We start from the raw sequence: 27,426 nt of genomic DNA, 5'->3' as shown, positions 1-27,426 counted from the left end.
ACTCTCTGTGTGAAGAAGCCCCCCCCAATGTTCCCTTTAAACTTTTCCCCTTTTACCCTTAACCCATGTCCTCTGGTTTTCTTCTCCCCTTTCCTCAGTGGAAAAAGCCTGCTTGCATTCACTCTATCTACACCCATCATAATTTTATATACCTCTATCAAATCTCCCCTCATTCTTCTACGCTCCAGGGAATAAAGTCCCAACCTATTCAACCTTTCTCTGTAACTGAGTTTTTCAAGTCCCAGCAACATCCTTGTAAACCTTCTCTGCACTCTTTCAACCTTATTAGTCATAGTCATAGTCATAGTTTATTGATCCCGGGGGAAATTGGTTAAATTAATATCCTTCTGTAATTTGGTGACCAAAACTGAACACAATACTCCAGATTCGGCCTCACCAATGCCTTATACAACCTCATCATAACATTCCAGCTCTTATACTCAATACTTTGATTAATAAAGGCCAATGTACCAAAAGCTCTCTTTACAACCGTATCTACCTGTGACAACACTTTTAGGGAATTTTGTATCTGTATTCCCAGATCCCTCTGTTCTACTGCACTCCTCAGTGCCTTACCATTTACGCTGTATGTTCTACCTTGGTCTGTCCTTCCAAAGTGCAATACCTCACACTTGTCTGTATTAAACTCCATCTGCCATTTTTCAGCCCATTTTTCCAGCTGGTCCAAATCCCTCTGCAAGCTTTGAAAACCTTCCTCACTGTCCACTATACCTCCAATCTTTGTATCATCAGCAAATTTGCTGATCCAATTTACCACATTATCATCCAGACCATTGATATAGATGACAAATAACAATGGACCCAGCACTGATCCCTGTGGCACACCACTAGTCACAGGCCTCCACTCAGAGAAGCAATCCTCTACTACCACTCTTTGGCTTCTTCCATTGAACCAATGTCTAATCCAATTTACCACCTCTTCATGTATACCTAGCGACTGAATTTTCCTAACTAACCTCCCATGCGGGACCTTGTCAAAGGCCTTACTGAAGTCCATGTTTGCAACATCCACTGCCTTCCCTTCATCCACTTTCCTGGTAACCTCCTCAAAAAACTCCAATAGATTGGTCAAACATCACCTACCACACACAAAGCCATGTTGACTCTCCCTAATAAGTCCTTGTCTATCCAAATGCTTGCAGATTCTGTCTCTTGGTACTCCCTCCAGTAACTTACCCACTACCGACGTCAAACTTACCTGCCTATAATTTCCCAGATTACTTTTCGATTCTTTTTTAAACAACGGAACAACATGAGCCATTCTCCAATCCTCCGGCACCTCACCCGTAGACACTGACATTTTAAACGTATCTGCCAGGGCCCCTGCAATTTCAACACTAGTCTCCTTCAAGGTCTGAGGGAATACCCTGTCAGGTCCTGGGGACCTTCCTTAATCAGTTATTCTGGGAAACATCTGTCTCAAATGTCGAAACCCTTCATGGAAATTTATAGCCTTTCTAAAACCTGTTCTGCCATGCCACATCCCCCCTGCTAAGCATGCCCATGCATGCCTAGACAAGATAGAAAACTTTTCAGATTCATTGTGGGCAGCATTTTAATTGATTTGAATTATGAATTGAAGTAACAAATATAGGCAATTTTAAAAAAAAGATGAGTGAGTGATAGGGAAATTTCTTGATGATTTTCATGATCAGCAGCCTAAAATCTATAAGATACCCCCAAAAGTATTAAGGAAGCAAAAGCTTTGCTGTCCTGTGTATTCAATAGGTTTCAATGAGATCCCCCTGCATTCTTCTAAACTCCAGCAATTACATCCCCAGAACCATCAAGCGCTTCTCATACATGAGCCCTCCCTTGATAATTCCTGGGATCATTCTCCAGAACCTCCTCTGGACCTTCTCCTTTCTTAGAAAAGGGTGCCAAGACTGCTCACAACCCTCCAAGTGTGGTGTGATCAATGCCTTATAAAGCCTCAGCATCCCCTCCTTTCTTTTATCCTCAGATTACCCTGTTAAATAGACCTCTCTCATCAGTAATTATGTACTGCTCTCATTCTTCAATTGGCATTTCATATTAGTAATAGAGAAGAAAAGTTGTCGAGAAAAGTAGTTACATGATACTTTTTCTTCAACACTATGGAACTTTTCCTTGATTGGATTTGACCAGGCATAAGTCACCTTTGCTCTTGTGGTATGCCCATGAAGTGCATGGAATGACTCAGTTCTCCTTTCATTGCTTCTTTAAGAGCATAGTTAAAAAAAATATACCACGTTGTTACCGAGTACTCATTAGTGGGACAACCTGTACTTCCCAGCACAGTGCCAGACTGGGCTTCCTGCCAGGAAAGTCAAAACTTGCTGTCATCCTTTGTATGCTGCACTGCAATGCAGGCTCTCTGTCCCAGCCCTACCTTTGCAATCTCAGCCCTGAATCCTTCCTAATCTATTATCTTGCTGTCTTCCTAAACACACCCCACTCTGCTTCTATCAGTACCAAATACTAATGTTTTCAGCTCATGGCACGTAATTGTGCTCACATTTTCATTCTCAAAATAACCATCAGTTAAGAGTTGGTATGCCCATCTATTCTACTGGAACCTCTAGCCAAATGTTTCTTTAAAGCTTCCTTTAGTTTCCATAAAATCAGAAAATCCATATGCGGTTTTGTGTCATTGGACAGAATTTCTTCAATTTGGGAAGAAATCTTTATTGTATTTAAGTCAGAGACTAACCATAACTGATATTTTGCCTAAAATTCAATGAGTACATTACATTTTGTGCAGTATTAAAGCATGGCAATGACACTGAGTATTTAGGAATATGATTTGTAATGTTTGGTATGAGTAAACATGAATTATATGGCAGTAAATGGCATTTAAGAGGCTTTGAATTATGAATAGAAACTTATCAGAGTGAATCGTAAAAATACTGAAATCATCAGCCAATTTGTATCTGAGTTTAGTTCTATTTTCCACTGAATCATTCAGAATGGCTTCCATACCTTATAGAATAGACTTGAACTCAAACAACTTGGCATTATTGCCAGTATCCAGGAAGAACATTACTCCTACTTTAATTTCCTACGGTGGAATTCCAGTAGCACTGTCAAGTGTTTCCTGCTAGGCACCACTACACCCAAGAATGCATTTTGTTGGCAAAAGATCTAAATAAATGTTGCAGCATTGGAATGAATGAATTAATGGTCTTGAACTAAATTCCCAGCATTGAAATAATTTGCAGCAAAGGGAGTTTAAGTACAACTTACATTCTGATTGAAACCAGTAACAATTTTGTTCTCTCATGACTGTTTCCAAGACAAGACTTGGGGGAACCTTGGGTCAGCTTGAGTATTTGTGAAAAGGGAAAGGGAGGTAAGCAAAATGGAACATGAATATACTGCCAAACATTGAAGGGGATTGTACTGTTGATTAGTCTGGTTTCAGGGCAGCAGGATGCTAAAATCTTGTGAATTGCATCTGAAATGGTTTTTTTAGAGTGATAAGGGGAAGGTAGTAAATGTTAATTTATTAATTAATTTATTAATTAATTTCAAGAAATTTAGTGATAGTTCCAAGTAAGAGACTATAATGGTTGAAGCAAATAGCATTTAAAAGAAGATAGTCTTGAGGTTGGGAATAAAATGTTTTCATATTAAATTATGTTTTCATTGATATATGTATCTGTGACTTTTTGATTATGAGAAGATGTTGAAGCTTTTTGATAGCAGTTTTTGAATCCACAGAAAACTGGAAAGAATTTTAGAATTCACATTGGTATGAAAGGGTAGAAGGCTAATAGGTACGTAGTGCAGTGCTATTTTGTGTGAAAGGGTTTTTAACTGAATGCAAAAGCAGACAGATCTGGGATTTCAGGAGAGCCCATAAATGTCGATACACAGGTTGAATAGTCATAGTCATACTTTATTGATCCCGGGGGAAATTAGTTTTTGTTACAGTTGCACCATAAATAATTAAATAGTAATAATAAAACCATAAATAGTTAAATAGTAATATGTAAATTATGCCAGGAAATAAGTCCAGGACCAGCCTATTGGCTCAGGGTGTCTGACCCTCCAAGGGAGGAGTTGTAAAGTTTGATGGCCACAGGCAGGAATGACTTCCTATGATGCTCTGTGTTGCATCTCGGTGGAATGAGTCTCTGGCTGAATGTACTCCTGTGTCCACCCAGTACATTATGTAGTGGATGGGAGACATTGTCCAAGATGGCATGCAACTTGGACAGCATCCTCTTTTCAGACACCACCATCAGAGAGTCCAGTTCCATCCCCACAACTGGCCTTCCGAATGAGTTTGTTGATTCTGTTGGTGTCTGCTACCCTCAGCCTGCTGCCCCAGCACACAACAGCAAACATGATGGCACTGGCCACCACAGACTCATAGGAACATCCTCAGCATCATCCGGCAGATGTTAAAGGACCTCAGTCTCCTCAGGAAATAGAGATGGCTCTGACCCTTCTTGTAGACAGCCTCAGTGTTCTGAGCCATAGAATAGCCATAGAAATAAAACGTATCTGTTTAAAACACACTTGAAGTGAATACGTTATTGCAAAAAATTTGTAGTTGTGTGTAAGATAGAACGATTCAGACATTTTTTTTTCTTTGAATCCCCAATGGTAAGGAAATTATGGCCATAGAAACACCACAGCAGCTGAGTGGATATTGAGTGATCTGAAGAAAGCTTTGAAAATTGTTATTTTTGCTTTCTAAGATAGACTACTGTAAATTTTCAACACCATTTAGAGCCTTTGTGAGAATAAATGCAGAAAAAAATGATATTAAGATTTTTTTTCTTGTTGGCATTGAAACACAAGCTTTTATGACAAGGACAGAGGAGCTGTTTACTGGCCTTTCATCTCCTGATGAATTATTAAAGCATGGAATGAGAACAAAAAACTCTGACGTAAGGAGTTGATAACTTCTGCTGATAAATCAGCTGTTGCATCAGTGAAGTTAAAATAGTTTACTATTTATTTGTTTAAATAGACACAGCACGGAATAGGCCTCTCCGAGCCACATCGCCCGGCAATCTCTGATTTAACCCTAGCCTAATTACAGGACAATTTATAATGACCAATTAACCCTCTAACTGGTACATATTTGGACTTCGGGAGGAGACCGGAGCACCTGGAGAAAACCCACACATTCCATGGGGAGGATATACAGACTCCTTACGGATGATGTTGAAATTGAACTGCAAAATCCAACACCCTGAGCTGTAAAAGTGTCGTGCTAACCACTACGCTACTGTGAATTGTACTATTAAGTTCTGTTAATCTAAGAATATATAGAGTGTTGTTAATAGTTTCTTCCCTTGGTTATACAGGGTTACCAAGAAGAGGTTTCCCCTTCTACTGGAATCGCCAGCTCTCCTAAGGTACAGTCTGGAATATCATGCAGCCAGGCCGTAAATTTAAATTGTCTTGACAGTAATTATTTGTTTTGTATTCTAGAGTTTTGACAATTCCCTGTTTCTCTGCTGCACTTTACACCATCTAAGCCTTAGGAGGTCTGTCTTCCCTCCCCATGCATGTCTTCCTCCACTTCTAATGGATGAAAATTTGACAACTTTCACACACAAAAGAACGAACAAAATAGTCACCATTTGCTGTGCCCAGGTGACAGAATAACTGTAGCTGCAGAGCCATAAAACCTAGCTACAGTATGACTCAAAAATAAATGAATTTGGATAGACATTTCTGTGGCCAAAATCTATAGAATCTAATTTATTTCACGTGAATTTCAGAACATTTTGATCTGCAAATAACCCCTGGAAGAATTAAAAGTGGTTTCAACCCAGAATTGATGTAGAACAGTATCCAACTACTGTTATTCTGGTTATTTTATTCTGTTATTATGCTATTTTGGTGTTAAAGCCCCTGGAATATTCTGTGCAGACGGATTGAAATGTTCTGGGTATGATTTTAATCGCACCTTAGCAGTAGCAGTGCTAATGAATAACTACCCAGCAAAATATGCTTGGAAAGAGTGGTAGCATTCAGGTTAGTTTCATGCTCTGTGTCTGAGTTAGTGAATCACTCTTCTAAACTAATTTGTTAATTTAAGAATAAAAGAAAACTTAGAATTTTAGTTTTACTGTGTGTGCAAGAGTCCTTTAATGCCTTGCACTAAACTGTAGGACTTATGGTTTTGGGTCTGTTTTGTTTTTAGTCTCAGTGTATAGATTCTGCATCTAAAGATCATTAACTTGCCTGAATGTTAGATATTCTTTATTTAATTCTCAGACTTACTCCACAAATGTGAAAAGCAGCTCCTCCTTTTCTCAAGATTCAGTCAGTCCTCCTGTCCCGCGTTCTGCTGAGGAAGATCATGTTTACAGGTACTCAAAAGAACAAGTTCATCTTTTAGTGGGGTGGTAGACATGATTATACTCCAGCAATTTCCTCTAATAATAGGTACCTAATTCAGATGAATCATACGGCAGGCAGAATAATGATTATGGAAGGATGGTAATGTATATGATCCTCCGTCATAAATTGTGGTATTTTGTTGAGACAGTACTCTTTGTAAATGCAGAGGCACAGCAAAATTCTTGAACAAGAAGCGCTTGTTGAAATAGAATGAATTTGTTCATTTAGGAGTTCTCTAAAAGAAAAGTTGCATTGATAGCAAGACAAAGGATGCCTTTTTAGATAAAGTGATAGTAACAGATGAAACAGAGCCTTTCTCAGATAACATGTCTCCTAAAGTGCGGCTAAGTACATAATAGATGAGTCATCAGAGTTTTGAGAGACTCATAAATGGAAATATTTTTTATGCCACTTTGCTGCTGTTGCCTAGTTCAATTTCTAATGTTAAAAATAATGCACCATCAGTAAATAACGTAATTATTGAATGATAGCATAAGCTTATTAAATTTCTCTCCACGGCAATGTGACTATATGGCAATAACTTCCAGTTATTTGGCAACATTAATTCAATGAAATCCCAAAGTACTCTGCAGAAGCCAGTGAGGAGACAAATAATAGTCTGCAAAATTAATAGGGATGGCTGAAATGTTTTCATTTTGAAGGATGGTTACATTAAAGAATTGCCAGGAAAGAAAATGCAGGCAGATGAGCATGAACTCAGCAAAAGCACAGGACAGTCTGCAAACTGGAGTGGAAGGAAGGAGTAAATACAGCGAAATGATACTCAACTCATGAATGAATAAACATTTCCGGGCTTCCAGCTGGGTATAAGTATCGATTTTAATCAATGTTTCAATGAAAAACTCTGCCATCTTCATCAGAGGTGATGCTTAGGCATGTTTAGTCTAGTGGTATATATAGCCCCGTCATCTGTCCTTCCTGACTGGTTAGTTCTCATCTAATCAGGTTTCCTCTGTGCCGCCTTGTTCACAGTTGAATTCCAGACATGCTGAGGCATCATCCCTGATGAAGATGGCAGAGTTTGCCATTGAAACATCTGTTAAAATTGATACCTGTACCTGGCTGGAAGCCGGAGAAGAGTTTATTTGTCACATATGCTGGGAAAGCACGAGATCAACTCATGAATGTTTAAATGAGAGACATCAGTGTTGCTCATTATTGCAAACAACAGGAATTCTGCAGATGCTGGAAATTCAAGCAACATACATCAAAGTTGCTGGTGAACGCAGCAGGCCAAGCAGCATCTATAGGAAGAGGTGCAGTCGACGTTTCAGGCCGAGACACTTCGTCAGGACTAACTGAAGGAAGAGTGAGTAAGGGATTTGAAAGCTGGAGGGGGAGGGGGAGATGCAAAATGATAGGAGAAGACAGGAGGGGGAGGGATAGAGCCGAGAGCTGGACAGGTGATAGGCAAAAGGGGATACGAGAGGATCATGGGACAGGAGGTCCGGGAAGAAAGACAAGGGGGGGGGTGACCCAGAGGATGGGCAAGAGGTATATTCAGAGGGACAGAGGGAGAAAAAGGAGAGTGAGAGAAAGAATGTGTGCATAAAAATGAGTAACAGATGGGGTACGAGGGGGAGCTGGGGCCTTAGCGGAAGTTAGAGAAGTCGATGTTCATGCCATCAGGTTGGAGGCTACCCAGACGGAATAGAAGGCGTTGTTCCTCCAACCTGAGTGTGGCTTCATCTTTACAGTAGAGGTGGCCGTGGGTAGACATGTCAGAATGGAAATGGGATGTGGAATTAAAATGTGTGGCCACTGGGAGATCCTGCTTTCTCTGGCGGACAGAGCGTAGATGTTCAGCAAAGCTGTCTCCCAGTCTGCGTCGGGTCTCACCAATATATAAAAGGCCACATCGGGAGCACCGGACGCAGTATATCACCCCAGTCGACTCACAGGTGAAGTGATGCCTCACCTGGAAGGACTGTTTGGGGCCCTGAATGGTGGTAAGGGAGGAAGTGTAAGGGCATGTGTGTGCTACACATGCCCTTACACTTCCTCCCTTACCACCATTCAGGGCCCCAAACAGTCCTTCCAGGTGAGGCATCACTTCACCTGTGAGTCGACTGGGGTGATATACTGCGTCCGGTGCTCCCGATGTGGCCTTTTATATATTGGTGAGACCCGACGCAGACTGGGAGACCGCTTTGCTGAACATCTACGCTCTGTCCGCCAGAGAAAGCAGGATCTCCCAGTGGCCACACATTTTAATTCCACATCCCATTTCCATTCTGACATTTCTACCCACGGCCACCTCTACTGTAAAGATGAAGCCACACTCAGGTTGGAGGAACAACGCCTTATATTCCGTCTGGGTAGCCTCCAACCTGATGGCATGAACATCGACTTCTCTAACTTCCGCCAAGGCCCCACCTCCCCCTCGTACCCCATCTGTTACTCATTTTTATGCACACATTCTTTCTCTCACTCTCCTTTTTCTCCCTCTGTCCCTCTGAATATACCTCTTGCCCATCCTCTGGGTCACCCCCCCCCTTGTCTTTCTTCCCGGACCTCCTGTCCCATGATCCTCTCGTATCCCCTTTTGCCTATCACCTGTCCAGCTCTCGGCTCTATCCCTCCCCCTCCTGTCTTCTCCTATCATTTTGCATCTCCCCCTCCCCCTCCAGCTTTCAAATCCCTTACTCACTCTTCCTTCAGTTAGTCCTGACGAAGTGTCTCGGCCTGAAACGTCGACTGCACCTCTTCCTATAGATGCTGCTTGGCCTGCTGCGTTCACCAGCAACTTTGATGTATGTTGCTCATTATTGCCTGTTCAATGGTGAAAGTGTGCAGGTTAGTAAATGGCATTGAGATTCTGGGATGTTCACCCCTACTTGTGCCCTCGTAGAAATGTCATCAGTAACCATGTTTTATTTTTATTCTTAAATTGTGCAAGTTGTGTGACTAATGTAAATGTGATATATTGGTTTAAAGCACAAATTATAATGTTACAGTTACTATGACATTACTCCCTATTGTGTAAACTAATGATGTAGATACTGTTGAATAGTGTTAATGCTAACGTATGAGTGAGGTATCCATCTATGCACAGTGTGACTCAATCAGCATAGGTGCACTACAAGGCTGTGTGCTTAGCCCCTGCTCCACTTGCTTTACACTTATGACTGTGTGGCTAAACACAGCTCCAGTTTCATAAACAAGCTTGCTGATGGTATCACTGTCGCTGGTTGAATCAAAGGCGGTGACGAATTGGCATATAGGAGTAAGATTGAAAATTTGGCTGAATGGTGCCATAACAACAACCTCTTAATGTCAGTAAGACCAAGGAGCTGATTACTAACTTCAGGGGGAGGAAGTCAGAGGTCCATGAGCCAGTCCTCTTCAGAGGATCAGAGGTGGAAAGGGTCAGCAACTTTAAATGCCTCGGTGTTATCACTTCAGAGGACCTGTCCTAGGCCCAGCATGTAAATGCAATTACAAAGAAAACATCGCAGCACCACTACTTCCTTAGGAGTTTACAAAGATTTAGCGTGACATCTAAAACTTTGATAATTTTTTTATAGATGTGTAGTGACTGGCTAGCATGGAAACACCAATGCCCTTGAATGGAAAATCCTACAAAAGTAGTGGATGTGGCCCAGTCCACCATGGGTAAAGCCCTCCCTACCGTTGAGCACATCCACAGGAAGCATTGTCACAGGAAAGCAGCATCTATTATCGAGACCCCCACCACCTCTTCTTGCTGTTGCCATCAGGAAGAAGATACAGGAACCTCAGGGCTCACAACACCAGGTTCAGGAAGAATTATTACCCCTTTTGAACCAGAGGGGATAACTTCACTCAGCTACACTTGCCCCATCATTGAAATATTCCCTCAACCTATGGACTCTCTTTCAAGGTCTCTTCATCTCATACACAGTATTTGATATTTGTTGCTCTTTATTATTATTACTTCTTTATTTTTGTATTTGTACAGTTTGTTTTCTGTGCACATGGGGCTGAACTTTTCCACACTGCAGGTTGTCCACCCTGCTGGTGCGGTCTTTCATTGATTTTATTATGGTTATTATTCTAATATGGATTTATTCAGAATGCCTGAAAGAAAATGAATCTTGGGTTTGTATATCGTGAGATGTATGTACTTTGATAATAAGTTTACTTTGAGCTTTGAATCAACTGAGCTTTTAGTATGCTCCTATTCTGCTACATCTGCAGCTTCCCCAATAAAACAAAGTCTTCAGAGCCGTCACCGGTTGTCCTGACCACTTCACTGGGTAGTAATCTCTCAGAACTGGATCGTCTCCTATTGGAACTGAATGAGGTGCAACATAATCCACCTAGCAGTTTTGCATCAGGCAAGTACTTAATTTAACTCGCAGTAATGTCTATCTTATAAGTAGTTTTTATCCAGTTCTTTCCAAAAATCTGTGCTTCAGTGTAGTATATAAGAAAGTATGTTTTTGTTTACTTGCCTTTCCTCTGTTCCTGTACACTGCCCTGCCTTGCCCACTCTATCTATTTACTGTATATCTTGTCACAGAGTCACAAAGTTCACATCATAACTTGCCCTTAGATCTATTTTTAATGTCATTGGCAAACTTGGATATTTTGGATTTTGCTCCCACTTCCAAATATTTTATATTATAATTTCTGGGGTATACCATTAGTTATTACTATATTAATCACTTGGAATTGTGAGCAAACAACTAGTGGTATACTCCATTAGTTGTATATGTTAAAACCTGAAAAACAGAAATTTATTCCAACTAACCCAAACAAAATGCTGGAGGAACTCAGCAGGCCAGGCAGCATCTATGGAAAAAAGTGCAGTCAACGTGTTGGGCAGAGACCCTTCAGCAGGACTGGAGAAAAAAGATGAGTGGATTTAAAAGATGGGGGAGGGGAGAGAGAAACACAAGGTGAGAGGTGAAACTGGGAAGGAGAGGGATAAATTAAAGAGCTGGGAAGTTGATTGGTGAAAGAGGTACAAGGCTGGAGAAAGGGGAGTCTTATAGGAGAGTACAGAAGGCTATGGAAGAAAGAGAAGGGGGGGAGGGAAGAGCACCAGAGGGAGGCAATGAGCAGGCAAGGAGATAAGGTGAGAGAGGGAAAAGGGGATGGGGAATGGTGAAAGAGAGGTGGGTATTGGTGAGACCTGACGTAGATTGGAAGACTGTTTTGCCGAACACTTACCAGAAGTCTGCCAGAAGAAGCGGGATCTCCCAGTGGCCACCCACTTTAATTCCACCTCCTATTCCCAGTCCGATATGTCAGGCCATGGCCCCCTGTTGCACTGAGGCCACACACAGGTTGGAGGAGCAACACCTTATATTCCATCTGGTGTAGCCTCCAACCTGATGGCATGAGCATTGATTTCTTGAACTTCCGGGAATGGGCCACCCCCCCCCCCCATTCCCTTTCCCTATCCCCTTTTCCCTCTGTCACCTTATCTCCTTGCCTGCCCATTTCCTCCCTCTGGTGCTCCTCCCCCCTTTCTTCCATGGCCTTCTGTCCTCTCCTATCAGACTGCCCCTTCTCCAGCTCTCTATGTCTTTCACCAATCAATTTCACAGCTCTTTACTTCATCCCTCCCCCTCCTGGTTTCACCTACCACCTTGCATTTCTCTCTCTCCCCCCCCCCCCCACTTTAAAACCTACTCCATCTTTTTTTCTCCAGTCCTGCTTGAAGGGCCTTGGCCTGAAATGTCAACTGTACATTTTTTTTCCATTGATGCTGCCTGGCCTGCTGAGTTCCTCGAGCATTTTGTGCTAGGATTTCCAGCATCTGCAGATTTTCTCCTGTTTGTAATTTATTCAAACTTTTTTGCTTTTTCTATTATAACCACATTTAATCTATACTAACAAACTTCGTTCATTGCCATGAGCTTTTAACTTGTGTACCAATCTTTTATATGGCACCTTGTCAAATGTCTATTGGAAGTATAGATTGTCTGTTGTATTTCAATAACATAGTTCAGAAATAATCCACATGTTGCAAAATTCTGTAGGATGTCCTTAGAAGTAACTGTGGTGCAGTTTAAATGCCAAGTTCCTGTTTTACATTAGAAATGAGCAAGAACTCCTAGGGAAATGATGGAGTCTCAATTAATAGAGCTTTGGTAAATATTGATGAAACTTTTCAATTATTCTTGAGCTTTTGCTGTGATCTTGTTGTTTGAATGTTTTTCCTCAGATGAATCCAACCGCAGCCCCCATTCTACTCCTGTCAGTAGTTCACAATACACTGGTCAAGAAAATGGAACTCAAGTGGGGAAAAAAGTGCCTCCTCCAACAAAAGAAAAGCCCAAGAGAAATGGGGGCCGAGGAATTGAGGATGTACGGCCGAGTGTGGAAAGCTTATTGGATGAACTGGAGAGCTCGGTTCCCAGTCCAAGGTGTGCATCTGTTGTTATTTTAATTTCTCACTTGCCAGGCAGTAGATTGAACATAGAACATAGAACAGTACAGCACAGTACAGGCCCTTCGGCCCACAATGTTGTGCCAAACCTCAAACCCTGCCTCCCATATAAGCCCCCACCTTAGATTCCTCCATATACCTGTCTAGTAGTCTCTTAAACTTCACTAGTGTATCTGCCTCCACCACTGACTCAGGCAGTGCATTCCACGCACCAAACACTGAGTCAAAAACCTTCCTCTAATATCCCCCTTGAACTTCCCACCCCTTACCTTAAAGCCATGTCCTCTTGTATTGAGCAGTGGTGCCCTGGGGAAGAGGCGCTGGCTATCCACTCTATCTATTCCTCTTATTATCTTGTACACCTCTATCATGTCTCCTCTCATCCTCCTTCTCTCCAAAGAGTAAAGCCCTAGCTCCCTTAATCTCTGATCATAATCCATACTTTCTAAACGAGGCAGCATCCTGGTAAATCTCCTCTGTACCCTTTCCAATGCTTCCACATCCTTCCTATAGTGAGGTGACCAGAACTGGACACAGTACTCCAAGTGTGACCTAACCAGAGTTTTATAGAGCTGCATCATTACATCGCGACTCTTAAACTCTATCCCTCAACTTACGAAAGCTAACACCCCATACGCTTTCTTAACTACCCTATCCACCTGTGAGGCTACTTTCAGGGATCTGTGGACATGTACCTCGAGATCCCTCTGCTCCACACTACCAAGTATCCTGCCATTTACTTTGTACTCTGCCTTGGAGTTTGTTCTTCCAAAGTGTACCACCTCACACTTCTCCGGGTTGAACTCCATCTGCCACTTCTCAGCCCACTTCTGCATCCTATCAATGTCTCTCTGCAATCTTTGACAATCCTCTACACTATCTACAACCTTTGTGTCGTCTGCAAACTTGCCAACCCACCCTTCTATCCCCACATCCAGGTCATTAATAAAAATCACGAAAAGTAGAGATCCCAGAACAGATCCTTGTGGGACACCAGTAGTCACAATCCTCCAGTCCGAATGTACTCCCTCCACCACCACCCTCTGCCTTCTGCAGGGAAGCCAATTCTGAATCCACCTGGCCAAACTTCCTTGGATTCCATGCCTTCTAACTTTCTGAATAAGCCTACCGTGTGGAACTTTGTCAAATGCCTTACTAAAATCCATATAGATCACATCCACTGCACTACCCTCATCTATATGCCTGGTCACCACCTCAAAGAACTCTATCAAGCTTGTTAGACACGATCTGCCCTTCACAAAGCCATCTATATTTATATTAAAGAATCTATATTTATATCAATGACTATTGTACAATAATAATTCAGCTACATCTTTGCTTGCTTTTCTGTGATTTTACTTCTGGGACAATAATTTCAACAAAAAAGGTTGCATGTGCAATTCCAGACAGGTGGAATTTGGTGACAATGTGTGTACAGTTTCAGCAAGTCCTATTTTTAAAACTTGGCATCAGTAAGGTTCTGTATGCCATGAGCATTGGATCATGCAATTATTATGGCACAGGAGGACATCATATGACAAAATAAGCCATTGCCAGCTCTTATTTGAGCAGCCCTTTCAGTTAATTTCCCCATAACTCTGTGGATTCTTTCTCAAGTACTATCCAATTCCCTCCTGAAGGGGAAGGTAATGATTGATTTTGTTTCTATTATCCTTACTGGTAGTGGCTATACCTCAAATACAAATATGTCACAAATACTTCCAGCAATTTTTTTAAGGAATCTTTCTTCATATCCCCACTGTGATCTTTTACCCAACATTTAAAATGTCATGCCTCCAGGTCTTGGACTATCTGCTAATGAATGCAGCTTCCTTCTATTTACCCTACCTCATCAAGTCATGATCCTTCTCACTTCCTTCAAATCCATCTTTGAAAAATAGATTCTCCCATCTAACCTTGCTGCTGATGCCCCTCATCTCTAGTACTAATCTAATAGAAGTTTCTTAGTACAGTGGATTCCGTTTAATTGGGACACATGGGAACCAGTACATTTTGGCCAAATTAACTGGCTACCCCAATTAGCTGAAGCTTTATGGAAATAGTTCAAAAGGTATTAAAAAAAGGCCAACTACCAGGTAACAAATTATGTATTTAAATTAAATACAGAACAGATTAGAATACTACCAATACTACTAGAGTATCATAAAGCTGTGTATTATTTCCTAATAGTTATCGATAGAGGAATTCATTCAGTGTACACTGCCAGGGAGGGGTAGCACCTCTAGTGAAGGGGCTTGTCATGATCATTCTAGGGCAGCTCACTCACCTGTGGCTCCAAGTGGCTGTCTGTATGTAACAATGTTCACACCCCGTATACCACTTCGACAGGCAGGCTAAAGCAGGTGAGGGCAACTGGTGACCCTTGTTGACTGGTGAAATAGGGACATACAGTTGGCCCCCGTTTTCTGAACGTTCGCTTTATGACACCTCGCTGTTACGAAAGACCTACATTAGTTACCTGTTTTTGCTAACAGAAGGTGTTTTCAGTGTTACAAGAAAAGGCAGCCGCGCCCCGAGCAGCCAAGCTCCTCCCCCAGAGCTGCATTCTAGCTGGCATTGCTTAAATACGTGCTTTATCTCAATTTATTTTGTGCATCCGTTAGCAAGATGAGTTCTAAGGTATCGGAAAAGCCTAAAAGAGCTCGTAAGGGTGTTACACGTAACGTAAAACTAGACATAATTAAGCGTTTTGATTGTGGTGAATGAAGTAAGGACATTGTCCGCGCGTTGAACTTGCCTGCATCCACTATTTGCACTATTTATACGCAGAGTGAAAGAATTTTGAAAGCTGCCGGTGATACTGTTGGTTCTGCTCGTAGCAAAGCGGTCTCTCTTAGTCAGCATCCAATAATAGATAAAATGGAAAGTCTATTGCTTGAGTGGATTGATGGGTGTACAAAGCGTGGTGTTCCATTAAGTTTTCTTACACTTGAGGAGAAATCTGTCCGTCTTTTTAATAAGGTAAAACAGAAAGCATTGGACGACGGTGATGAAAGTGTTGCGAAAGGGGAATTTAAAGGTAGTTATTGGTGGTTTGATCGGTTTCTGAGGCGAGGGCAGCTTCATAATTTAAGCAGTGGTCCCCAGCCTCTGGGCCGCAAAGAATGCAATGGTGCAGCGGCAGTCGGGTCGCACTCAGCACATCTTTAAGAAAAAAGCCGAAATAAACAAGCTAATTAATTAGGTGCTGCCCGGCACGTAAATGTCAGCCCAGATCAGAGGCGATTGCCGATTGTGTCAGGTGGTTAGTCGTATAAATGTGTGTTTAACTGTGACGAAACTACAATTTATTGGAGTCTTCCCAATTCCGGTAAGTGAAACTACACTGTACATACATTATTTCTACTTTATATAGGCTGTGTATTTTTATGTGTTATTTGGTATGATTTGGCAGCTTCATAGCTTAAAGGTTACTAGAGAGAGTGTTTCTGTCGAGAGCGCTTCCGCGACATTTTCGCTGCGCTAGACAGTGCTGCAGAAAAGTATTTCTACTTTACAGGCTGTGTATTTATCATATCATTCCTGCTTTTATTATATGTCACTGTTATTTTAGGTTTTATGTTATTTGGCATGATTTTGTAGGTTATTTTTTGGGTCTGGGAATGCTCAAAAATTTTTCCCATATTAATAAATGGTAATTGCTTATTCACTTTACGACATTCTGGCTTACGAACCGTTTCACAGGAACGCTCTGCCTTCGGATAGTGGGGGAAACCTGTACTTGTCCTAGCATGTAAAGTTAGCTGTGGCAGGTTGGGCAGAATGGTGGTGTAGTAGTTAGCACAATGCTTTCCAGGCGATCTGGATTCGATTCCACTGCCTGTGAGGAGTTTCTACATTCTTCCCTTAACCGCGTGGGTTTCCTCTGGGTGTTCCAGTTGCCTCCCACAGTCCAGAGACATATCAGTTAGTAGGCTAATTGGTCATGGTAAATTATCCTGTCATTAGGCTAGGATTAAATTGGGATTGCTGGGCAGCGTTGCTCGAAGAGAGGGAGGGCCTATAACTGCACTGTCTCTCAATTAAATAAAAATGAAATGAGACCAAAAGTGAGATCTAACAGCCAAGAAGGTTGTTTTGAAACACTTCATGGAGAGCTAAGGGCAAGAGACGGCACAGAGGAAGTCATGGTTATCCGTTGCAACCAAGGAAGACCCCAGTTTCTGATGACTACTCATACCACTGGACCTGACTTCCAAAGATGACAGTGTAGAACTGTCTCAGTGCAACGGTGTTAAAAGCTCTACTGCACATGTCTCACTGTCATTGTTGGATATGACAGACAACCAACAAGCTGCTATGTTCTGCTAATTAACTGTTAAGTAAACAAAATTAGCACAGACAACTAATGCAGATAATGGACTGCCTTCATATAATGCTTTCAACATTGAAGATGATTCTTGATATCTTCAAATTCTTCATAGTTCCCAACTTATTGATGTAGTGAAATTGTTTCATTTTCATTCCCTGCCATTTCTGGCATCTCCAAGTCTGAATGCTTAAAACCACAGTGAACAAAACCATTTTTTGCAACCTTGTTATCAAATACAAGTACTTGACTCTGCATAGCTTTGTGGCACATTTATGTAGTGGCACATTTCTAGAGGGTGGATCTTTGTTTCTGTCTGTTCTCGATCCTTGAAATCTCAGAACTTCTATTTTCATAACAAGATTTTATATTGGAGTTTTATCAAAATCCTGGGAATTCATATAAATGACATCTATTGCATATTCTTTCTCCATTTTTGTTATCTTAACTACAAACAATGTAGTTCAAAGGTGCTTTACAATGGGATAAAGTGCAAACATGAAAATTTTAAAAAAGTGCTTTGTTATATTCAGCCTGGTTCTCGCTTGACTTATTATTCTGAAATGCATCATAGGCCCCAATTTTTCAAATTTATCTTCACCATCCCTTCCAACCTATAACTCCAAGATAAGATTCTGTTGAGTACCTGCACTGTTTTCTGTTTTTATTTCAGATTTCCAGCATGTTCAGTTTTTTTCACTTGGTACCCAGTATACCATGTATGTAGATGGCATGGATTGTGCTAGGCAAAGGCCATCTCCAGAAGAGGGCATCTTAAAAACTTATTTATGACTATTTCCAAGTTTGCCATCAAAGGCTTGGAACTAACTATTTCAATAAGAAACAGAAAAAAAATAGAAGCAGGACCGGCCATTTGACTTGTGACACACTGTTCAATAATGTAGGGGCAAATCTCTCTCAGGAACTCAACCCCCACAATTGTAAATAATGCTTCCATAAGAGTTGATCAGAGGCTGGAAATTTTATGGCAATTGGCTTTGTTCCTGACACTCGTCTTTCAACCATCCCAAAGGTGACAGTTAGGAGTTTGGAACACTGTCTACTTGCCTGAATGAGGGCAGCTCCAAGAACCCTTCAGAAACAGAACACATTTCAGGATTAAGCAACTTGCATGATTAGCACCTATTCCACTCCACTAAGCATTCATTCCCTCTATCGTCAGCACAATATAGCTACAGTGTGCCCAATTAACAAAATTCACCAGTAAACCTTGGGGAAACAGGCATTTAAAGATCAGATGTGTAACATTGATTAGGCACATGTTATCGGTTAATGTAACAGCTGCCTAGAACTCCATGATTTCTTCCAGTAAGAAGGAACAGGGCAGCAATGTATTTGCATGTCTCACACCATTGTGATTTGGAATTTATCACTGTCCTTACAAACCTCATATGAGAATACTCCAATTTTGTTTTAGTTCAGAATTCTGAACGATTGCAGGTGTTGAATTTTGTTCTAGTCTTGGGTAACACTGATCGGTTTTGTCTCCTTTTCAGTCCTGCAACAGCTGCATCTCCAGTGGGTGGACCGGCTTCTCAGCGTGGCACTCCGAACCAACAACAGGCTCGCATGTCTGCATCCTCAGCAACTCGTGAGCTTGATGAATTAATGGAATCTCTCTCTGAATTTAAGGTCCACGGCAATGTGAGTACAATCAGATTTCTGCTCCTTCTGAGTCCATTAATGGATTCACAAGCCTGAAGCATTTGCTCTATTGGTGGTCCCCTGTGAATTTGTGCAGCTCCTAGGAAGGTGTAGTCAGCAACAAGCGTTGTTATTAAAGCAGTAGAAAAGTGATTTAGTTTTATTTTAGAGAAAATCTCTGAAGTGAGTTTTTGCTGAGCCTTGAGTAGTTACTTACTGAAGCAGAACTTTACCTAGGAAAGATGCACTATCTAGGTCCAAGTTCTGGAAAACAGTCAATGTTTTTTGTTCCTCTTATTGAAGAAAATGTTAGATCTGGCTGTCTCAGACAATTGCTAACTATGTAATTGGAATTTAAAGTGGAAATTCCATTGTGTTTTCTTTACTATCTTTACACAAGTGGTTTTGGAGATTAATGTATGTGGCTTGAAATCAAATGGAATAAGTTCTGAACTAGTAAAGGTATTTGTATTGTTGGAAACACCCTGTACTACTTTTTGCACATACTTTTTAGATAAGAGTAACATATTTGTGCATGTAAAAAAGAGAATACTAGTAATGTAGTAACAGAGTGATGGAATGTGTATGTCAAGAATTGCAAACTTGGGCACGAGATGGCAAAAATATACTTGTGATGTTGTAGTTATGTATTATATGAGATGTGAGCCATGGAGAAACTGAACATAGCGATCTCACAAGACATTGATTATGCACGTCTCATTAGCATATTGGAGGGTGAGTGAGTGGGATGATGATAGGTGCTAGGGGAATGGATGGTGTAAGAGTTGCTGGGGAAGTCTATGGTAGGGCATGAACATGAGAAGAATTTGTTGGTGAGGCAAGGCAGGAATGTTAAATAACAGGATGAATGGAATGTATATGAAACAAGTAAATAATTAAAATCTTTATTTTACCTTATTCTTTGTTATTTTTTTCTTTTTTCTATTCTTTGTTGCACTCCTTTTCCCAATTTAGGCTGGTACTGTAACTCCAATAAGCTTTGAACCAGATGAAAAGCAGAAAACATCTACTGCAAATATACTGTTAGTGTCGGCTCCTGTCCAGTCTCCCATTTCTCCTTCAACATCTAGTGTGCTGTTATCTGTGCCCAACAATACTCAGTTTATTTCTAATGGTACAGCCTTGCCCTCTCGACTAGCAAGAACACCCAGTCCCCTGGAGCTGTTACGCATAGATGAGGAGCCTAGTACATCACAACTCTATGCAAATGCCTTATCTAACCGTGCCACTGCATCACGTCAGCATCTGGTGGTGCATCCATCTGTTGGTGTAAATACAAAATTGGACATAAATGTTCCTCCAGCAGTGATGCTGCCCATTTTGGAATCTCCTGAGCCACATACACCCATCCTCAGGGACCTGCAGAAAACTGGAAGTGAAAAAGAATCTACAGAAAGTGAAATGTTGTCTTGTTCTTCGAATACTACTAAAAATATCTCCAAATCCACATTAAGCTCAGGCAGTGGACAGCAAGAAGTTGATAAATCCCTGATTGCAGACTTTGCTGAGATGAATGAAGCCTTAGAAAAGTTGCTGTCCTTGTATCCTGAGGCTGTGCCAGAAGACCACCTGGAGACTAAGCAACAAATCCTTGAATCTACGGTGGTGTCAGTGAAGAAACCATTAGCGTGCCTCTCTGCTGCAGAGTTTTCCTCCTTAGAGCCGGCAAGAGATGGAAAACTATTGTATCAGCAGAAACTTGCAGCCAAATTTGAAGGAGAAAATTCAACAGGTTTATCCAGTCCCAACAAAATGCATGAAAAACCTGCAGAACCGATGGCACAGCAGCACCAAAAACAAGGCAGGGAAATGGCAGTCGAACAAAATAATGTGAATGGCTGTTCAGAGCATCTTCGTCCAAATGAGAAAAGGCAAAAAGAGAAGTTTGATTTGCCTGCAGTTCAAATACCTCTAGTGGAACGGATTTCTGCTTCTCGTCAGGCAGGCAGAGAGCTTGAATATGGAATGCTTTGTAGAGTTTTGCTGCACGAACCCCTATGCATGGTCAGATTAGCAATAAATACATTTTATACTGTTGCACAACTCCATACATCTAACAATGTCTGTGACCCAACCAATACTGACATTTTAACGGCATTATTGTTAAATAATTTTTGTGGAAGTATCAGTGTGATGAACAGTGATTACAGTACTTTCTAATCCATTTAATAACACAGGTCCTAGACACTGAATCTATTTTAATTTTTGCATTATAATTCTTCATATACTAGTCAAATCATAAACCTAGTATATGATGAATTACAATACAGAGGTCTGACCTCAAAAGGTTCAGTGACATCACATCAGAGATCACTTTCGTATGCCATTGGTTACTCTCATGAAATTAATTTCTTGAATTTGTATCCAAGCCATTATGCTGTGGAAATCTCAAAATCCTGGTCTTCAACAGGATCTGATGAGAAGGATGGTCATTATGTCAAAAGACATGGAAAAGTGGCACGATTGGAGCCTTTTTACCTGAACCTTGCAGGAGAAGTGCCTTGACAGCTGCCCATATATACACTACAATGCTACTAGAAAATCTATGTGGTGCTTTCTTTAGTGATGAGTGTTCAGCATAATGTAGTATAAAATGCCAATTTAAAGACTGCATGTAAACCAGTGTGTTGAGTGGAAATACTGTGTATGAAGATTGTATCTGTGGAAGTTTTCGTGCTTGCTTTCAAGACTGGCGTTTCATTCTACAATCTTTCCTGTGGTGCAGATGCAATCTGTTATTAAGAGGACAAAGCATTCAATGAACGTGCACCCGATGTACCATGAGGATCTACCACGGCGCAAGTTTGGACCTGTCATATTTAACAAAAACGTGACACAAGATAGACTCATTGCAGAACTACATGGAAAGCTAGGAATTGAGAAAAAAGAACCCAAGAGTAAACCAGTAGATGACTGGCTCACAGAGGGGTTGGTCATCACCTCAAAACCTGTCAGGAAATGTGAGAAAGGAAGTCATGTTGTTGAGAAGGTAGCTAGGGGAAAAGCATGAACTGTTGTACAAAAATTGCATGAAGGTTTGATGCAAAAGAAAGGAAAATTTTATCTAATGCCGTCTGCATGAGTGTCTAACAATTTTTGAGCAATTCTGACTTTTAGGTTGAGTTGGTAGTGCCTCAGTTTGAACTGGAATGACCCTATTGTAAATAAGCTAAGATAATGGTTATTGTGTGTTTATTTGTGTTTATTTCTTCTTGAAAGTCAGAAAATTGGGAATTTTCTACTTGATCAGATGGGTAACTATTTTGTGTACCTGTTGCTATAATTCAGTAGAGTGATTATGGTCAAGCATGGATGTGGCATCCTAATTGTGTAGTCACTATGCAGGCTAGGGTAGCACAATATGGAGAGTAAGCTGTTGCCCATGCAGCAGGTTCCCCCTCTCCACGCAGCTGATGAGTCCAAAGGAATGGCAGACCAATCTGGTTTGGCACCAGCAGTGTTTCAGGAGTTGCCAATAAGCATTGAACTCAACATCTTGGGGTTTACTCCTGAAACCTTCCCCGTGAGTGGGTATAGCCACAAGGCCACAGAATTTTGAGATCAGAGTTTGTATCTCCTAGAAGAGCTGCCAACTACGGCTAATGAGCCATCTGCGCAGGTTGACTGGTTTTAAGATGCCAGTAACCCACCTTTGCTCTTGCTCCTGTCAGTAGAAACAGTTCCATTGGGCTTAGTAGCTTGCTTAGCCACACATGAAGGCCAGGAGCTGGACTTGGTTATCAGGGGCTATTTAAGATGAATTCCATTGGACGCATTTAGTAAGTAGTGGGTGCTCATCCCCACTATCCCCCTGGTCATGACAACCTTAAGGAACCCATCCATAGAAATATGTATAAAGCAGCTAAGGATAATTGCAGATGTTTGACACCACTTTGAGCTATTATAGATTATCTTCTTACACAATTAAGTTTCTGCTTTTGCAAATGTGCACAGTAAGTTTCAGTGCATGATTTTTGGGGCTTGCAGTACTCTGCAGGATTTCGTTAGCTTAAAGATTTGTCCAGTTTATTTGTATCTTTGTCTAGTTTGCATGTATCTCAATTCTACTGATATTGTGGAGATATTAGTTCTCTTGTGAGCCTAAGTATTTGCAGTTAGTGTTCACAATGTGGTTATAAGTGGCTTAGAGCTATTTAATCTTGGTAGTTGTGTGTTTGTTTTCTATAGTGATTATATGATTTTAAATTCCTTTCTGTCAATCTATGACATACCAAGGTTTTGCCAAAGTTAAAACTAACCTGTGATTGCAAATAGAGCCACTGAAGGTTCTTTTAAGAACCGATTGCCTTTAGACCATCATTATAACTGAGTTAAAAGACTGCAGTAAGCTTTTTAAGATTTTCCTGGTTGCACGTTGCATTTCACTGAACGTTGTGGAGCTCTGACTTTTTTTTCATGAAGTGTTTGCCCAACATTTAAGTGCAGCTTAAAGCATGATGCGATATGGTCTGCATAAATAAAAATACCACTTGTGCATCAGGTTCTTGAAACTAAAGCTGCTGTATGTTTCTCTCCAGATAATAATAACTCCAGAACCTCCTTCATCAAAGGGTTCTACTCCATCACCCCGACCTCTTTCAGCATCTCCCCAAGTGAAAGAATGCCAAGATAAAAAAAAGACTGAACTACTAAAAGTTACACTTTCACCACCTCTGCCTGTGCCTTCTCCTCCACCTCTGCCTGCCTCTTTCCTACCTCCTCTCCCTGTGCCTTCTCCACCTCCTCTTCCTGCAACTTTCCAACCTCCTCACCCCAAACCTCCCCAAGTTCCTCTTCCCATGTCTTCTCCATCTCCTCTTCCTTCACCTTCCCAACCTGCTCTCCCCAAACCTTCCCAACCTCCTCTTCCTGCACCTTTCGAAACTTCTCTCTCAAAGTCTTCTCGACCTTCACTTCTGTTGCCTTCCCCATCACCTGCTTCTGCCCCATTATATTTCAAATGCCCAGGATCTCAATCTGCACCTCAGTGGAATATTTCAATAGATAAAAGTGAAAAACCTCCTGTCCTTTCTACACCACATCCTGCATCTGTGCTCCCATTAGAATACACTTCGCCACCTGGGCACTATCCACATTCCTCCTCTCTGCCTGTGGTACAGACCACTGCTGTACAAGCTGAACTTCTGCCATCTCTGTCTGCATCTCCCAGAGTCTTGGTGTCAATAGCTTGTCAAACCGATGGTGAAATCGGTAATGAAGATTCTCTACTTGTTCGATCACAGGCATGGAACTTTCTTTCATATTTATAATTTTTGAAATTATATCATTTACAAAATAATATTTAAGTTTCAGCTTCACTTTCTTTCATATTCTGCTATATACTTTGCTCAGATTGAAACTACACAGTTTTTTTTAGATGAAAGTAAGTATTCTGTTGCAGATGGACAGTTCTGCAATCATTGTCCTATAAATATAACTACCATGGAAACTTACTGTTTTGACCTATTTTAATGCTTACTTGCCACCATTAGGCAGATGATCATGAATTATGATGCCTGCAACTTTGTGCAACAAAAGTGTAACAAAAAGGGTAAGTGTAACAAAACTTGACTGATGGTATTGAGCCAGAAAGATTATTTTAAATTACTTCAGTAAAAGGCAGCCTGGCTGATTATGATCAAAATTGCTGATGAAGACCATAGTTTTGAGGGTTGGAGTAATTAACTAATTAGAAATTGTTTGAGCTGCATTAGCTGATTGCCCAAAGAATACAAGTATTGTGAGGTGAGGTGAACACCTCCATCGATCGGATTTGACTATGAATATTGTGTCCTAGCTGTCTAGATACACAAGCCTAGCCAGGAAGATATGGAGAGCAAGCTGCTGCCCATGTAACAAGCTCTCCCTCTTTATATATCTGATGAACTCAAAGGAATGGCAGAGACCGATACAGTTTGGTCAACGTTGTACTCAATGTAGGACTGCCTTCGGGCCTCCAGCTCTGGAGTTTTCCCTCGGGTTTACTCCTGAAGCTTTTCCCCATGAATGGGAATAGCTACAAAGCAGCGGAGGTTTGAGATCAGAATTTTCTTTCTCCTAGATGAGCTGCCAGCCATGGCTAATGAGCACCATCTGCCCAAAACAACTGGTTTTAAGGCACCAGTAACCCACCTTTGCTTTCTCCTGTCTAGAAACGGTTCCACTGGACTAGGTAGCTAAGCCACACATGAAGGCTAGGAGCTGGATTTGGTTGTCAGAGGCTATTTGAAACGCACGCCATTAGGAGCATTTAATAGATAGTGGGAACTTGTCACCATTACCACGCCCGGCTATAACAACATTAAGGAATGACAAAAATTGTATTATGTAGTAATATACTATATATACTGGGGATGCCCAGATTTGATCCATGAGTTTGTGATTTACATCAAAAATAGAATAACTTTGATGTTACTTCTTTACTGAAGCTGTTACATGAACATGACTAATAATTTTTAACTAAGAGTGCACTAAGTACCACATAGTAAAGTGTATTATTATTTTGTTTGATTTATAATCACATGATTATTGTACTTGATTAACTGTCTTATCTCACAATATAAACATCATATGTTGATGTTTAATACTAAAAAGTTAAGGAAATGGGCAGTTTGGTTTCTTTTCATACTATCATGTGCCTCTGTACACATGAAAGTTTACTACATCTTTTAAGAAGGCAAAATTTAGTTCTATTCATACTACATTTGTAAAACTGGAGTCATTTACTGGTTACACAATGCAGAATGCTGATCTAAGCTGTATATTAGGTGTGGAGTTGGAGAGATAGTTGGTCAATAGAAGCAACACACACCAAAGTTGCTGGTGAACGCAGCAGGCCAGGCAGCATCTCTAGGAAGAGGTGCAGTTGATGTTTTGGGCCGAGACCCTTTGTCAGGACTAACTGAAAGAAGAGCTAATAAGAGATTTGAGAGGGGGAGGGGGAGATCCAAAATGATAGGAGAAGACAGGAGGGGGAGGGATGGAGCCAAGAGCTGGACAGGTGATAGGCAAAAGGGACACGAGAGGATCATGGGACAGGAGACCTAGGGAGAAAGAAAAGGGGGAGTGAGGGAAAACCCAGAGGATGGACAAGGGGTACAGTGAGAGGGAGGAAAAAGGAGAGAGAGAAAAAGAATGTGTATATATAAATCAATAACGGATGGGGTACGAGGGGGAGGCGGGGCATCAGCAGAAGTCTGAGAAGTCAATGTTCATGCCATCAGGCTGGAGGCTACCCAGACGGAATGGATCTCCCAGTGGCCACACATTTTAATTCCACGTCCCATTCCCGTTCTGGTGTGTCTGTCCACGGCCTCCTCTACTGTCAAGATGAAGCCACACTCAGGTTGGAGGAACGGCACCTTATATTCCGTCCGGGTAGCCTCCAGCCTGATGGCATGAACATTGACTTCCCTAACTTCCGCTAGGCCCCATCTCCCCCTCGTACCCCATCCGTTATTTGTAAAAGATTCAATGCTGAAATTGTTTGGAATGAAATGTGCAATGGTTCTTGATGAATACCAACAAAAAGTACAGGATATGGCCCAGGCCATCATGGGTAAAGCTCTCTCCTCTGTTGAACGTATCTACATAGAGCACTGTCACTCTCTTCTCATTGCTGCTATCAGGAAGAAGGTACAGGAGTCTCAGGTTGCTCACCATCCAGCTCAGGAACAGTTAGTACCTCCCGACCATCAGGTTCTTGAACCAAAGAAGATAACTTCACTTAACTTCACTTGACCCATCACTAAAATAGACCCACAACCTATTGACATACTTTCATGGACTCTTCATCTCATGTTTTTCATATTTATTACTTGTTTGTATGTTTGTTTTGTGTGTTTATTTTCTCTTTCATTTTGTGTTTGCACTGTTCTTTTTGCACATTGGACGTTGTCTGTCTTGCTGGCTTTGCCCACACAATCTTGCCTCTATTCCTCTCCTATAATTGCTGCAGTCCTTTTCACCTCTCTTCTGAGCCCATAACACCTGACTGTGGCTCATCTTGTTAGTTTAATAAGCCACCTGATAAATAATCTTAGAAACCATCTTATTAGCTTAAAGGTAATGAAGATTATTGGGGAAAGGGAATGATTAGGAATAGAAGGAGCAGCAAATGAGTAGCAGCCTGGCTGTAAATCATGCATATGAACTTAATGGGATATGGAGGGAAAACGATAAGCTAGAGAATGAATTACAAACTTCAAAGGAGTGAACTGATTACTTTAGATTAGAGAATGATGTCAGAAGCTGAATGGGAGAAGTAGGATGAGAGCAACTGACAGAAGAACTTGATTTATATATATGTTTGGCTTTTTAAAAATTGCTTTTAAGTCTGGGTCATCCCTTTATGCAGAGTTATCATCTATCAAGAAAAGTGTTATATAGCAAATAAAAATGTCTTCATGAATGTCCTTTGCTTGTTCTGTAGTAGAAATACAACTGAATCCCGAAGGGCCGAATGGTCTACTTCTGCACCTATTGTCTATTGTCTATCGAATCTCAACAGAGTTAGTTGTAGAACACAAGAAACCATTTGAGATCTTATACAAAGTGTATCATGAAGGGCATCATTAGAGAGAAGGATGTGTCAGTAACTATTTTTTAGTAGTTTAAAACTTCAGCAACTGAAATTATA

At 41.1% G+C, this 27,426-nt stretch overlaps 1 protein-coding gene across 3 annotated transcripts in view; it reads left to right on the top strand.

Moving 5' to 3' along the window:
- pxna (paxillin a) overlaps window positions 1-27,426 on the top strand; it is a 166,437-nt gene that overhangs the window by 111,358 nt on the left and 27,653 nt on the right. For 2 of the 3 annotated variants that reach the window (XM_063034457.1, XM_063034456.1), the window contains 8 exons: window positions 5,325-5,375; window positions 6,244-6,338; window positions 10,570-10,709; window positions 12,548-12,749; window positions 18,620-18,767; window positions 19,743-20,729; window positions 21,514-21,777; window positions 23,327-24,073. In XM_063034457.1, coding sequence (XP_062890527.1) covers window positions 5,325-5,375; window positions 6,244-6,338; window positions 10,570-10,709; window positions 12,548-12,749; window positions 18,620-18,767; window positions 19,743-20,729; window positions 21,514-21,777; window positions 23,327-24,058 — 2,619 coding nt within the window. In that variant the 3' untranslated portion in view covers window positions 24,059-24,073. Of the gene's footprint in view, window positions 1-5,324; window positions 5,376-6,243; window positions 6,339-10,569; window positions 10,710-12,547; window positions 12,750-18,619; window positions 18,768-19,742; window positions 20,730-21,513; window positions 21,778-23,326; window positions 24,074-27,426 lie in introns of those variants that run through there. The other variant, XM_063034458.1, reaches the window with a different exon arrangement.

This window comes from Mobula hypostoma, chromosome 27 (assembly GCF_963921235.1).
Source record: "Mobula hypostoma chromosome 27, sMobHyp1.1, whole genome shotgun sequence".
Lineage (NCBI taxonomy): Eukaryota > Metazoa > Chordata > Chondrichthyes > Myliobatiformes > Myliobatidae > Mobula > Mobula hypostoma.
Note: the sequence above shows the minus strand (reverse complement) of the source record. Positions and strands in the feature narration are given on the sequence as shown.